Genomic DNA, 15,450 nt, shown 5'->3' with positions numbered 1-15,450 from the left:
TAATATCCGGTCTTATCGTTACCCTCCTGCCCAAAAGAATGAAATTGAAAGAATGGTTAAGGATATGCTTCTACAGTCCATAATCCGTCCTAGCCAAAGTCCTTTTGCTTCTCCGATTTTATTAGTAAAAAAGAAGGATGGAACATAGCGGTTTTGTGTGGATTACCGCCAACTAAACGCCTTAACCGTCAAAGATAAATTTCTCATACCCCTTGTTGAGGATCTTTTAGATGAATTACACAATGCCCAATTCTTTTCTAAGCTAGACCTTCGTTTAGGCTATCACCAAATTCGGATGAAACCGGAGGACATCCCTAAAATAGCCTTTGGAACCCACCATAGGCATTTTGAATTCTTAGTGATGCCTTTTGGACTCACCAATGCTCTGGCCACCTTTCAATCCCTCATGAACCATATATTCAAGCCTTACCTTCGCAAGTTCATACTTGTATTCTTTGATGATATCCTCATCTATAGTCCCACCTTCGACCAACACCTATCTCACCTAAAGGCTACTTTTAATATCCTCAAATCTAACCAGCTCTTTATTAAAAAGTCTAAGTGTGCTTTTGGTCAAGGGCAAGTGGAATATTTAGGTCATATCATATCCAAGGGAGGGGTTAGCACAGACCCGAGAAAATTAGAGGCTATGGTAGCCTGGCCAAGGCCCAATTCAATAAGGGCTCTGAGGGGATTTCTAGGTTTAACGGGGTACTACCGGTGATTTGTGAAGGGATACGGGGCCATCAGCAAGCCATTGACGAAATTACTAAGGAATGGAGGGTTTTAATGGGGACAACCTGTAGAGGAAGTGTTTGTTAAGCTGAAAGAAGCTATGAGTAACGTGCCGACCTTAGGTGTAATACCCGGGAATGATTTGAGGATATAAACGATATTTAATGAAGGGCACAAGTGGAATTTTGAAAAAAATGAGGCTATAGGGTACACTAATGTAGCTTCGAACGACCGAATTAGTAGGAGGGAGTACCCCGGACCCTAGATAGCCAAGGAAAATGGTATAGTATCGACGAGTGACTCGAATTATGATTTTTAGTGATGAAAGAAATTGGATCGGGATTAGTTTTCGGTACAGCTGTCGACTGAGCTGAGAAAACCGAATCGATGTAGGGATCATCCAAAAAGTCAACGGAGCATGTCAAGGACTAATATTTTATGTGTAGAATAACCTTTAAGTGATTTCGGGTTAAAACGAATGGATTTAAGGTCAAAACGATCAATTGGGCTTAAGTGCAATTTTCTAATTTTGCCCGAGGGAGGTCAAAACGGTAATTTTTCGAAAGTTTCAAGAACGAAATGGGAAGTACTAAACTTGTGGGCCTTAGAGGTATAGTTGGATTTATCAAGGGTATCATGAAAAGGGCAAAAATGGCATTTGAAGAAGTCAAGGGGTCAAAATGCAATTTATGAAAAATTGTGGTGTGAATGCAATAAAGGAAAAACGGCCATCACACTGCCACCGCACGTGGCCGCCGTTTCCGGCGATGGGATGGTCGAGGGTGGCTTGGGGAAGGTCGTATACGGCCGTAGGAGTCTTGGGGAGCAAGGATTGGTCAGTGATTGGCCGGATTTTGGCCGATTTTTGGGTATAAATAGAGGCTGAGAATTTCGAGTTTTTGAAGCACAAATCGACAGCGTTTTTGGATGATTTTTGATAAAGGGTTTTTGGTCTCGAGGCATCAAGGATCATTTTGGGAGTGTTTTGAAGCATTTTGGTGAGCATTTGAGGGCTGTTTAAGTAAGGCCAAAAATCGGGTGGCGGTCCGCCTTGCCTGACCTACAACTCGCCTTTCGAGGCATTTTCTGGTGGCCTTTCGGCCTGAAACCGGTGGCATCAGGATTGATTCTTCAAGGGCTTTAAGGGGGTACCGGTTTTGTGGCCATCGGAGCAACCGCCGGTGACCGGACTTTTGGAGAAGACGGTGGCGCGTGCAGCTACACGCCAGCCTTCACTCTCACACACGCGTCGAGCGCGTGAGGGTGCGTGAGAAAGGGCTTTTTGGTAATTTTGATTCCAGAATTTTTATTTAATTATTTGAAGATTTATCGTGTTGAAATATTTGGGAAAATAGTTGAGGAAATAATTATTTTGGAATTATCGAAGTCGAAATTGGGAAGAAATTAGAGGAAATTATGGAAAAATTGAGGAAAATGAATTTTGATACTTCTTTAATTAAATATGGTGTTTTAGGAGTGTCGTGGCTCGAGGTTGAGTACAAGTACGAGTATTTGTTTTGACACGCAAATCGAGGTTGTGTACAAAGGATCGAGGCGATTCGAATACGTCGAGGTGAGTGTTCTACCTGAAAACTTGGTTTTAAGTTGTGAGTGTTCGCCCCCAAAACTTGATTTATTGTGCTTGTTCTATTTGAACATGTGTGTGATTTCATGCAAAATGGTTTTGTTGCATGCAAACGGAAACCGGTGACGATTTATTTTATGAGGGAGGTTCGTCCCTAAATGTTTTGAACTTGTGCATTGCATTTTATAAAATGTTGTTTATATGATGCACTGAATTGTGAAATGTGGCATTGTCTTGAGTTTTGTGTGTACGTATGGAATGTCAGCCTCGGATGTTGTCTGGATAGTGTAGCCATAATTCTCCAAGGACGTGACGAAATAATAGGGGTATCTGATGCTGGTGTGCATGTCAAGATAGCTGTCTTGGTTTCCGTGCCAGACCGTTTGGTCAGGGAAGTTGCACTAAGACGACTAGGTGGTCCATACTGTGTTGTTCATGTGGGATGTCAGCCTAGGATGTTATCTGGATAGTGTAACTGTAATTCTCCAAGGGCGTGATGGAATAATAGGGATATCTGAAACTGGTGAGCATGTCAGGATAGCCGCCTTGGTTTCCGTGCCAAGCCGTTTGGCCAGAGAAGTTGCACTAGGACAACTAGGTGGTCCATGTGAAATTTTTGAGTTGGGATTGTATGGTGGTTCCTGGATGCTTAAGGTGGGAACATAATCTGGTGAGATACGTTGGCAGCCCCATTTAAGCTAGAATCGCATCGCGTCATCGTGTCGTCGAGTCGATATGGTGGCATAGCTTTTAGAGAGATTGCTCTTTTCCCGTGGTAGGGTTAAGCGCTGGGAATTCTCTTGGGCTAGGGCTTACCGGGTGTATTGGTTTATTTCATGTCTTGCATTCATTCATGAAAAATGTGATTTTGAACTCTCACTTAAATGATTCATCATCTAATTTGGACTATGTCCCTGGAATATTCAAACGTTCTAGGTGAAGGCAGCGGTGCGAAAGAAAAGGGAATTGTCGAGGAGTGATGGCGATTAGTTGATAGCTTGTAATATGTCGCTTTCAATAATGTTGTTTATTTTGAGGACGTCTTGTAAGTGTTGGTTTGACTTTATATTATTAATAAAGTGGTTTCGGTTATGACCTGTTAAGGTTTCGATCTAGCTTCCGCATTTGAGTTGATGAACATGTCTTAGTTTATTGATAGTTCATAATTGATATACTAAGAAGGTGTAACGGGATATTCGGGGAACGGTGTTTGTGTTGGGTTTCTGTTGTTTATTTGGAAAAAAAAATTATATCCCCGGAATCTTACGTTACGTAACGCCCTTCTGGGAGAGCGGGGTGTTACATTAGGGTTATCGAACTTCAGCAAACACTTCATCCTAGAGACAAATGCAAGTGGCACGGCTATTGGAGCAGTGTTAGCTCAAGAAGGGAGACCACTAGCCTTTTTGAGTCAGGCCTTAAGCCCTAAGCATTCGGGGCTCAGTATATATGAAAATGAGTTTATAGCTGTTTTGATGGCAGTGGACAAATGGAGGGCATTACCTAAAAGGGGGAAAATTCATCATTAAAATCGATCATGAAAGCCTAAAGTTCCTGTTACAACAGAAACTTCACACCCAGCTGCAAAAGAAGGGAATGTCTAAACTAATTGGGCTGGATTATACCATACAATATAGGAAAGGAAAGGAAAATACAGCTGCGGAAGCACTGTCAAGGTGTCACCAAGAGGAAAGTGTCGCAGCCATATCCCAGGTGGTGCCGGAATGGTACAATGAGGTGGTTGATAGCTATGGGGGGGATGAAAAGATAAAGGGGATAATAGAAAGATTGACGGTGGGAACACAGGGAGAAGGAGAATATACTTTGAGTGAGGGATTGTTGAGGCATCACAGGAGATTGGTAATTGGGAATAATATCGGGCTCAAGAAAAAGATCATGCAATCCTTGCATGAATCATCGTTAGGAGGACATTCCGGCATGCAGAACACTTATGTACAGGTTAGGAGGGTATTCCATTGGCCAAGGATGAAAGCTAAAATTCGAAGATAAGTGATGTCTTGTGATACCTGCAAGAGATGCAAGTCCGAGAACATAGCCTACCCTGGGCTGCTGCAACCATTACCCATCCCTAACCAAGCCTGGACTAGCGTATCAATGGATTTTGTGGAAGGCTTATCGAAATCGGAAGGAAGGGACAGTATACTAGTAGTAGTAGACCAGTTGACCAAATTTGCTCACTTCATAGGGCTAACTCATCCTTATACCGCTCAAGATGTAGCCAGGGCCTTCCTTGATCAAGTGGTGAAGCTGCATGGGACTCTCAAGTACATTATCTCAAATCGGGATTGGATTTTCACAAGTCTAATGTGGCAGGAACTCATGAAGGCATTGGGGACCAAGTGAAGCATGTCCACAGTTTACCACCCTCAATCAGACGGGCAAACGGAGAGGGTAAATCAAAGTTTGGAAACCTACTTGAGGTGTGTTTGCCTCTTACAACCCAAGGAGTGGCATCGGTGGTTGTCCCTAACCCAATGGTGGTATAACACCAACCATCATTCCTCTATTAAAATGTCACCATTTGAAGTCTTATTCGGATACCAACCGCCAACCTTACCGGCGGTAGATAAGGGATCCAATGTAGCAACGGTGGAAGAATACCTTCAGCAACGAAGACAGGTCACTCAACAGCTTAAGCAAGAGCTGGCATTAGCTAGGAACAGGATGAAGCAAATAGCCGATCGAAAGAGAAGTGAAAGGGAGTTTGCAGTGGGAGATAATGTGTATTTGAGGCTGTGGTATCCCCATCTCAAGTCCATCACTAAGGGAAAAGTGACTAAGTTTAGCCCTAAATATTTTGGTCCTTTTGCCATAGAAGCCAAGGTAGGCCAAGTGGCATACCGTCTGAAGTTATCGGAGGGGACCCAAATTCATCCAGTATTTCATGTCTCTCTCCTCAAGGAATCCGTGGGAACCTAACCAGTGGGCAGGGCCATCCCTACATTCCCTAAAGAAGCTAGCGGGGTGGTGGAACCAGAAGCTATACTCGAGAGGAGAGTGGTGTACAAGCAAGGGGCTCCACTCATTCAAGTGTTGGTCAAGTGGCATGGCAGCACCAGGGAGTACCTCCCAGATCTCCTAAAGCAATTTCCCCAAACGGCCAGTCTCCTTAGTATTTCTTGAGGACAAGAAATCAATCGAGGGGGGGGGGGGGGGGGGGGATTGTCACAACCGTCCCTAAGCAGCAGCATTTTTAATTTTCCTTGCACTGTAATTCTTCTGTTTTACTGTTTACCTTTTCGGGTTTTATTGTAATTTCTAGCACCAGTTTGTTAGCTAAAGATTCCCCACGTGGAAGGGAGCTAGAATAGGACAAAACTTATGGTTACAATCGTTAGGAAGGGAGGATCGCCTGTGAAAGCGACCACCCAGCTATATCAGCCCAGAGGCTGTCTTGAGAAGATTATTGACTATGAATTTTGCATTCTGATTTCTATCTATCTTCTAGCTCTCTCTCTTCCAAAACTCTTACTCTCTATGGCTCTCTCTCTCATTTCTCTATTCACACCGATTACATCTCTCCAATACCACCTGGATTGAAAGTGTAATCCTATTGTCACCCACGATCGTGACATGCGCTGACGCCAACTCCTGTTTCTATTGTCGTAATACTTCTCTCATCTGTTGTAAATACTCCTCCCTTCCTTCTCAAAGGATACCTCCATTCAGTTAAAATCAAAGTCGACGGGGCTTACCCCCTTCATCCAATCCACCCCAAGAACCACATCACAACCCCCCAACTGCAGCTGCAGCAACCTCAAGTCTGCCTCAAACTTCTCCCCTTGAATTTCCCAACAAAAGCCATTGCAGGATGACCTGCTCAACACCCTTTGGCCATTGTCACACTCAAGGGAGGTGTCCCTACGAGTGGACACTTCAACCGTCTAGTCGTGCTTTCATCAAGAAAGTTGTGGGTACTCTCACTGTCGATTAGAATCGTGAGGTTGCCTCCCTTGACTTGTCCCCCCACCTTAATGATTTTGTTGTTAGCTACTCCCTTCAAAGCGTGGATGGATATCTCCCTACTATCTTCCTCTTCTATATCCTCACGATCCACTTCCTCTGTCTTCCCTAATTCCTTCTCTTCATTCCCTTCTAGTAGCAAAATCTATCTTTTGCACTGATGAACGAGGTGGTATTTGTCCCCGCAATGGAAGCATAGGCCCGCTAAACTCCTTTGTTCCCTCAATTGATCCCCAAATGGTACTGAACTTGAGCCCACTCCACTCCTACTCCCACTGTTCACCTTCACTAGTTCTCTCTACCATATCCTTTTCCCCCCAAGTTAGAGGCTCTAACAACCATTCCCCTTGTTTGCTATCTTTGTTTTTTTAATAGAGCCTCTACCACCAGTTCTTGTAGACGAGCACTCTCTTCTACAGTTTGAGGCCTCAACACCTTAACCATTGGTCTAAGCTCCTCATTGAGTCCACTTAAATAGCTAGACACGAAATAGGTTTCTGATAAATGGGGATTATGTTGGATCATGAGAGATCGTAGCTCCTCAAAACGCATCTAATAGGACTCTACACTCCCGGTTTGTTTGAGTTTATTGAACTTTCTATGATATCCACCATGCTCTTCTCTCCAAATCTTTCACACAATTTCTCTGAGAATTCCCCCCAAGTACAATTCCTCCTCTGCCTTAAACACCCTTGATACCAAGCATCAACCACTCATTGAAGTAGGCTGACGCCAAAGACACCCTCTGCCCTTTGGGAATGTTATATCACTCAAACATTCTTTCACATTTTCTCAACCACCAGCGAGGATTCACTCCCTCGAATGTGGGAATTTCCACCCGAGGCATGGGAATCCTCGAGTGGTAGGGATTAACTAGACCATCCCTTCCCCAATCCAGTAATCCTTCCAACTCCTCCTCTGGGTCAACCTCAATCTCCGAGATACCCTGTCCCCTATCCCTCATAATCCCTTGTAGAATTGGCTATGTTCTCTCTCTAGGAAGAAATTGGGGAGATAAACTTACCATGTTCTAGCAACCAAACATCACCATAGACTGCTGCATTTGGGCTGCCAAATCTTCTCTCACCCTCGTTATGGAGCCTTCAAATCTTCGCTCCAGTCCCTCCATGGAACTCTCTACCTTACGATCTGTAGAAATAGAAGTATTTTTTAATATAGAATATTCTTTATACATGTTAGGAGCTATGTATATTCTGTGTATATTCTTCTTCTTTTTTTGTTATTTTCCTTTTGTATTATTCTCTTTCTCTATAAAGAGAAAAGGGGAATTAGAGTGTAAAGTGAAGAAATAGAGAAATATATTATTTCTCAACTTTGTTTAGATGGTATCAGAGCAAAAACTAGGATTAAATCATAGCCGTTCAACTATGAAACCCTAATTTCTTCTATTCCTCTGCTATACCCAAGAAGTGTCGCCATCCTTCACCAACCACTTGTCACTACTGCATCTCCTAGCTGCTGTCACCGCCCTTACATCGGTCGTCGCCTCTGAGATCCGGCCATCCCGACCGCTGCCGCATCTACAGTCGTCGATGTCCTCTAGTGGGTTCCCACCTCTGGAACAGTCGTGACCTCCTAGCCTCTCGCAAAGGTCGGCGTCCATCGGTCGCACTTGTCGTTGTCCTTGGTTGCGAAGGTCGGCGTTGCATCGCACACCAGAGCCGCCCCTCTCCGTCGTTCGTGCAGCTTCTACATCACGCATCAGACGTTCGCACCTGTTGCTGTCGTGAAGGTCGACTCTGCATCGCACACCAGAGCCACCCCTATCCTTCGTACTGCTTCGTTTGTGTTGTTCGTGTTGGCCCTCTGTTCTTGTTGGCCCTCTGTTGCTGTTTGTTTGTGCTGTTCGATCTGGTTTCTATTGTTAAGATTGGGCACTTGGGTACCCAGATCCGTGGGTCACTGCTAGCGGGTCTAGATCCGGTCACTGTGTGCAGATCCGGCTACTGCTCCACCTTTCTTCTGCTGCCCTGAACTTTTTTCAACCACCATGACTAAATCTGCATCTTCGGTCACTCCGACCCAGCATTCTCAAGATCAGTTTCGAGTTCCCCGAAACTCCCATGAAGCTGATGCAGGACCATTCACCAAAGAGCAACTTAATCATCTTCTGCGACTACTAAAGCCTAATCTGTCCCCTGATACATCCAATTGTTCATTGGCCTATTCAGGTAGAAATTCCTTTGCCCTCTCTAGCTCTTTTCAATCTGTTCCATGGATCATTGATTCAGGAGCATCTGATCATATGACTGGTTTATCGCATCTATTCAACTCGTATATTTCTTGTTCTGGTAGTGAAAAAATAAGAATAGCCGATGGTAGTCTGTCACCTATTGCAAGTAAAGGTCTCATTAAACTCTCTGAAAATATTGATCTTCAATCAGTACTCCATGTTCTTAAACTTGCCTGCAATCTTCTATCTGTTAGTAAACTCTCCAAAGACTCTAATTGTTGTGTTATCTTCTTTGATTCCTATTGCATTTTTCAGGCCCAGAACTCGGGGGAGACGATTGGCAGTGCTAGAGAAATAAACGGGCTCTACTATTTGGATGGGGATGTCTTGCATAATAAAAAAGCTCACGGGTTGAGTGGTATTAGTTCTACTTCTGTTTCTAATCAAATAATGCAATGGCATCTTAGGCTAGGCCATCCTAGTGTTCCTTACTTTAAATATTTATTTCCTACGTTGTTTAAAGGAGTGGATCCTTCTATGTTTCAATGCGAGAGTTGTCATTTATCCAAATATCATCGTGTTAAATTTCTTCCAAAACCCTATTGTCCTTCAAAACCATTCTATTTGATACATAGTGATGTTTGGGGGCCTTCTAAGGTCTCCACTTTGTCTGGCAAAAAGTGGTTTGTTACCTTTATTGATAATCATACTCGAGTTTGTTGGGTTTACTTACTTGCAAAGAAATCAGATGTGCCTAAAACTTACAAAAAAATTTTCCATCTGATTGAAGCTCAATTTAACACAAGCTCAATTTAACACAAAAATCTGTATTCTTCGATCTGATAATGGCACTAAATATTTTAATGAATCTTGGGGGGCTTTTTAAAGGAAAAATAAATTTTACATCAATCCACTTGCCGTGAAACTCCCCAACAAAATGGTATTGCTGAATGAAAAAATCGACACCTACTAGAGGTTGTCAGGGCCATCATGTTTTCTATGAATGTCCCTAAATACCTCTGGGGTGATGCAATTTTAACTATTTCTTATCTCATCAATCGTATGCCCACTCATTTTCTACAGTTTCAAACTCCCTTACACTCTTTAAAACAACTCTTCCCTCTATGCCGTATATATTCTGAGTTACCCTTAAAAGTTTTTGGATGCACTTGCTTTGTTTATATTCCTCAAATATTTCGTTCCAAATTGGATCCCACAGCTGAAAAATGTGTCTTTCTGGGTTATGCATCAAATAAAAAAGGGTACAAATGTTTTAATCCTATCACCAAAAAAACTTATATTAGTATGGATGTGTCTTTCCTTGAAACTTAACCTTACTTTCCCAAAAATCATCTTCAGGGGGAGCATATTGAGAAAGAAGATAATTTTTTGCATTCTAGTGTTGAGGAGGATAATTCCTTAAAACTCTATGATCCTCGTCCTACCATGATTGGTATTCCTCTCCACTCTGATAAATAACTCAAGGATATAAATGTCCCAAACATTGTGGAACAGGGTGTGTCTAGTTCACAGGTGCCTAGCGTGATGGGATTGGAACCAGGGGGAGAATTACCACAAACGGATCAAAATATTCCAAAATCAGAGCTTCAGTTTTATATGAGAAGGCAAACCCTAAAGAATACTATTAATCCAAATATTTCTCTAACTACTGAACAATCGACGTCTTCGAATGATGGGCCTTCCGATAGTACTTCTTCTTCTCATGGTAATTCTAAACTCACTCCTTCAGATTATTCTTCATTTGACTTGTCCGATCTTGATGTTCCTATTGCTACTAGGAAATGAGTGAGATCTTGTACCAAACACCCAATTGCTAAGTACCTGTCATACCAAAAATTGTCTAATTATCATAAGGCCTTTCTTTCAAATATTTCCAACCTGCATGTCCCAAGAACAATTCAGGATGCCCTTAGTGACCCAGATTGGAAGTTAGCAGTCCAGGAGGAAATGAGTGCTCTTAGAAAGAATGGAACTTGAGAGATTGTGAACAAACCAGAAGGCAAAACAACGGTAGGTTGTAAGTGGGTATTTACTATAAAATGTAAGGCAGATGGGAGCATTGAAAGATACAAAGCAAGACTGGTTGCTAAGGGATTCACCCAAACATACGGCATCGACTATCAAGAAACATTTGCTCTAGTAGCTAAAATAAACTCCATTCGAGTTCTTCTCTCCCTTGCAGTGAATTTTGATTGGCCACTCCACCAATTTGATGTAAAGAATGCCTTCCTAAATGGTGATTTAGAAGAAAAAGTGTTTATGGATCTTCCACCAGGATTTGAGAAGAGTCTCGGTACAAACAAGGTATGTCGCTTAAAAAAATCCTTATATGGTCTAAAACAATCTCCGAGAGCATGGTTTGAAAGATTTGGAAAGGCGGTGAAAAGCTATGGTTACATTCAGAGCCAAGCAGATCACACACTGTTCTTCAAGCATGCTAGTGACGGTAAGAAAGCAATCTTAATTGTGTATGTGGATGATATAATAATGACTGGTGATGACAAGGGAGAGATTAAAGAGCTTAACAGGAGATTAGCTCATGAGTTCGAGATCAAGGACTTGGGTCCTCTAAAGTACTTTCTTGGGATGGAATTTGCAAGATCTAAAGAGGGGATCTTTGTCAACCAACGTAAGTATATTCTGGATTTACTCAATGAAACAGGAATGCTTGGGTGTAAGGTTGCTGAAACTCCCATTGAACCCAACTTAAAACTTCAACCTGCCGAGGCCAAGAACGTGGTAAAAATGGAGAAATATCAAAGACTTGTGGGTAGACTTATCTATTTATCCCATACTCGACCAGACATAGCCTTTGTTGTAAGTGTTGTAAGTCAATTTATGCACTCACCTGGTTCACAACATTTTGAAGTTACCTATAGAATTATGCGGTACCTAAAGGGAACCCTTGGAAAAGGTTTAATTTTTAGAAAATGTGGACATCTTCATATAGAGGCTTATACAGATGCAGACTGAGCAGGCAGTATAACTGACAGAATATCTACATCAGGGTACTGCACCTTTGTGAGAAGTAATCTTGTTACTTGGAGGAGTAAGAAACAAAATGTGGTAGCCAAAAGCAGTGCTAAAGCCGAATTTCATGCAGTTGCCCATGGCATTTGTGAGGTCATGTGGATAAAGAGGCTTCTATCAGACTTGAGGGTCTCCACTTCACTACTAGCAAAAGTTTATTGCGATAATAAAGCTACAATCTCTATTGCTCATAATCCTATTCTCCATGACAGGACGAAGCATGTAGAGGTGGATAAACACTTTATTAAGGAAAAAATTGATAATGGAGTAATTTGTATGCTCTACATTCCAACAGTTGACCAAGTGGCTGATATTCTTACAAAATGATTACACAAAACTCAGTTTGAGAAACTTGTGAGCAAGCTTGCCATGGAAAATATCTTCAAGCCAGCTTGAGGGGGAGTGTAGAAATAGAAGTATTTTTGAATATAGAATATTCTTTATACATTTTAGGAGCTATGTATATTCTGTGTATATTTTTCTTTCCTTTTTGTTATTATCCTTTTGTATTATTCTCTTTCTCTATAAAGAGAAAAGGGGAATTAGAGTGTAAAGTGAAGAAATAGAGAAATATATTATTTCTCAGCTTTGTTTAGACGATCCATCGCCACAATCACTTCATGACTCTGTGTGGCTCATAACTCCAGTTGCTCAATCCAATTTTGTGTATCGGCCATAGTCGAGCTAAACTGATGCAGCTGCGACTCTAAGGCCTTCATGCGAGTTCCCTCAACCATCGCCTTTATCCCAGTACACGGCCGAGGATGGTGGCTCTAATACCAAACTTGTCACAATCTGGTCATGATAGAGTTGCCCTCCTAACTCCAATGTGAATTAGGAGAATGCAAGTGTTATGATTAGGAGCTCGTTTGACAACTCAAACAATGTTTACAAGTGCCAATTCTCTCAACTCCCCACCCGAAATCAATCCAATACAACAAAAATAATAAACAGAAAACATGAATAGAATTTAAATGAAAGAAAAACAAAAAAGATCAAGCCACAAACAAGAGACAACAATTTATCCTGATTCGGATTGCTTGAAAGCAACCCTACATCCAGCCTTGAAATCACCCCGAGAGTAGCTTTTATCTTATTCAGAAACTGTTTGGTACAACAGCATGATTGATCACTCTCTTCCCTCTCTATCCCACTCAAATACAATCTTCTTGGAGATTACAAAGAACTTTCTTGGACACAAGTTTTTCCTCTCACACACTGCATTCGAACATAGAGAATGAGAAATGAATTCTCTTGCACACGAACCCTATGCCCTCTATTTACAATAGTGGGCGGATATCCCAATGAAGACTATTAAATATTTACAGTTTAAACCCCCCCCCCCAACTATCACTAATTACAAATTGGGATATAAACTTCTATTTAATTCTTCATTGGCCTCAAAATACACTGCTTTCACTGATCTATTTTGCTATACTCTAGACAACTTTTAACAACAAGAGCAGAGAAAAAGAGGAAGAGAATAAGAGAGAGCGAGAGAGAGAGAGAGTTGAGAGTAGGAAGAAATCAAAATTCTATTCCACGATAATTCTCCCAAGAGAGCCTTTGAGATAATATACAAGTTGGTGGGAGGGTAGGCCTGCTACAGCAGATCCTATTCCTCTTTCTGTTGTAACCGATCTTTTTGTCCTATTCCAGCCCCTACAGGTGGCCCTATAGGTTAAACTAACTCCTAACAGAAAATGACAGTAAAGGTAACTAACAAATTACAACAGTAAAGAAATAACAACAGTTACAACCCTAAAGAAATAAAAATTTCGTTAGGCTAGGTTCTTCTCATGACAATTTTATCCTTTTCTTTTCCAATTATTCTACATCTTTTTTCCCCCTCAAAGACACAATTTATTTGTAGTGTCAAATTTGGCGTTCCAACATAGAAGCTTTTAAATTAGAACACTCATTTGAAAGCCAATCATAAGGTTTTAGCATGAAATTTTGAGCTCTAGGTGATGCCCATGTTTTTTGTTCAAGGTTAAGTCCTTTCCTCATCTTTAAAGGGAGATAAAGCAAGGTTTCAAACATGGCTTTAGATTTTGTTTCATTGAGCTCCTTCACACATGTTCTTTCTTGTTAGGAGTGCAGACTGTAACAAGATCTTGGCAATCAATACCTAGATTAGAAGATGTAATGCCATGCCAATTGTTGTTGGATAGCAAGGGGTGGCGAAGGGCAGGTTTCTTGTCTTATTCACTCAGTAGTAGTTAGAGATTTTGGACTCTTAACCATTTACTGGATCTGTTGGCCTTCCAAAAATGGATTCCCAAGTTATCTTTTTCTTTTCTTTTTCATTTTCAATTCTTCATGGATCAAGCGCCAGAGGCACTAATTAAATAGCGGGGAACTCAATGGGAAGTGAAAATGCAAAGCTTGGGCAAATGTTCTTCGCTTTATGTGGCTTGTTTGGAGTGAAACAAATGGAAAATTATTCTTGACGTGGAGCAAATATATGAACCAAAAAGTACTCTCCTCTCTATTTTGTATGGGTGGCTATCCAGATTGATTGTATGAGGAATTGAACAGTTGAAGCCAACTGTCGAAGTGAAGGTGGATTGTTGAAACAGGTGAATTAGTCTAGGGAAGCAGGTGACCTTAAAGTTGATTTTGGCTGTCCAAATGAAAAGATAATTAAGCACATCATACCTAAACCCCAGCCTTCTCAACAATTTTCCTAGCCTTTTAACCTTAAATAAGCCTCCGTAGGTATTCTCATAATACCAGATCTGTCCTACATCAGATGATAAGGTTATCATTGCTGAAGTTACAAAAACCTTTATTAAAGAGAAAATGACAAACTAATAAGATTATGTTATAGATCTACAACGAGAGGAAATCATAGAATAATAATGCTTTCTTGATACCCTGATACAAGTGCGTCTTACATAAGAAAATGTAAAAGTTAGATGGGAGGATCCTCTTGTGGGAAGTGAATCATTTTGTCAAATGATGAATTTCTCAATAAAGAGTGGTAATCCTCGTTCTCCTACAAAAATATCAACTATACATAGAAGACCATCAAGCTTCATTGACGAAAAAAATTCAAAACCCCATTCTGAAAGATTCAACCTAAAAACATTATCAGAAACTGCAATTTCATTAACTCAACATAAAGAATAGAATTCATGGAAACCAATAATGTTAAGAACTAAGCCAAGGTAATGAAAAAGATGAGAAGAATCTTTGGCGTACCAGAGAAGCATCGGACAGGGCCAATTCTTCTGGACCCAACTCTGTCAATAATATCTTTGTAGGCAACAGTAAAGGCACAAGGCGCAGGGAGAGAGGCTCTGGTACATTGCAGTAAGGAAGGGGCGACCGCAATTCTACCCGCCTTAACAATGAGAAATGGGGTACTTATTGAGGATGGTGCAGACTGAGAGGCCAGAGAATACATCTTCATCCTTGTCTCGCCTACTGCTGATTTTATGTGGCAATACACAGAAAAGCCACGAGTCAATTAGAGAGAGAGAGAGAGAGAGAGATTCCACAAACAGATAGAATTCATGGAAACCACTAGTGTTAAGAACTAGGGCAAGATAATGAAAAGGATGGGAAGAATTTTTGGCTAACCAGTAACCAGAGAAGCATCGGACGGGGGCAACTGTTAGATTACTTATCGATGATCTAATCTTTTAAAATCCCAGTGGTTGAATTTTAGGAATAAGGCTAATATAATTAAAATCAATAAATGACACCCGCTCCATTGATCAGCAACCATAGTTTTAATATATTTTTTCAAAATTTTGGGTAATTTAAATAATTTCTTAAAAGTTCAATGCATTATCATTCTCTCTTTACATAATCCTATATTTTTTTGACGAAGACAACCTATTTTGTAGGTGCAGGATACTCTGCTAATATGTGGTGGCTATAGACTAGTAAT

General features: G+C 41.2%; 1 protein-coding gene across 3 annotated transcripts in view; it reads right to left on the bottom strand.

Moving 5' to 3' along the window:
- LOC127788949 (monothiol glutaredoxin-S7, chloroplastic) overlaps positions 1-15,245 on the bottom strand; it is a 35,834-nt gene extending 20,589 nt beyond the window's left edge. For 2 of the 3 annotated variants that reach the window (XM_052317669.1, XM_052317668.1), the window contains exon 1: positions 14,757-15,131. In XM_052317669.1, coding sequence (XP_052173629.1) covers positions 14,757-14,967 — 211 coding nt within the window. In that variant the 5' untranslated portion in view covers positions 14,968-15,131. The other variant, XM_052317667.1, reaches the window with a different exon arrangement.
- Positions 15,246-15,450: the final 205 nt, after the last annotated feature.

This window comes from Diospyros lotus, chromosome 13 (assembly GCF_014633365.1).
Source record: "Diospyros lotus cultivar Yz01 chromosome 13, ASM1463336v1, whole genome shotgun sequence".
NCBI lineage: Eukaryota > Viridiplantae > Streptophyta > Magnoliopsida > Ericales > Ebenaceae > Diospyros > Diospyros lotus.
The sequence above is the reverse complement of the archived record's forward strand: the minus strand, read 5'-3'. Positions and strand labels throughout refer to the sequence as shown.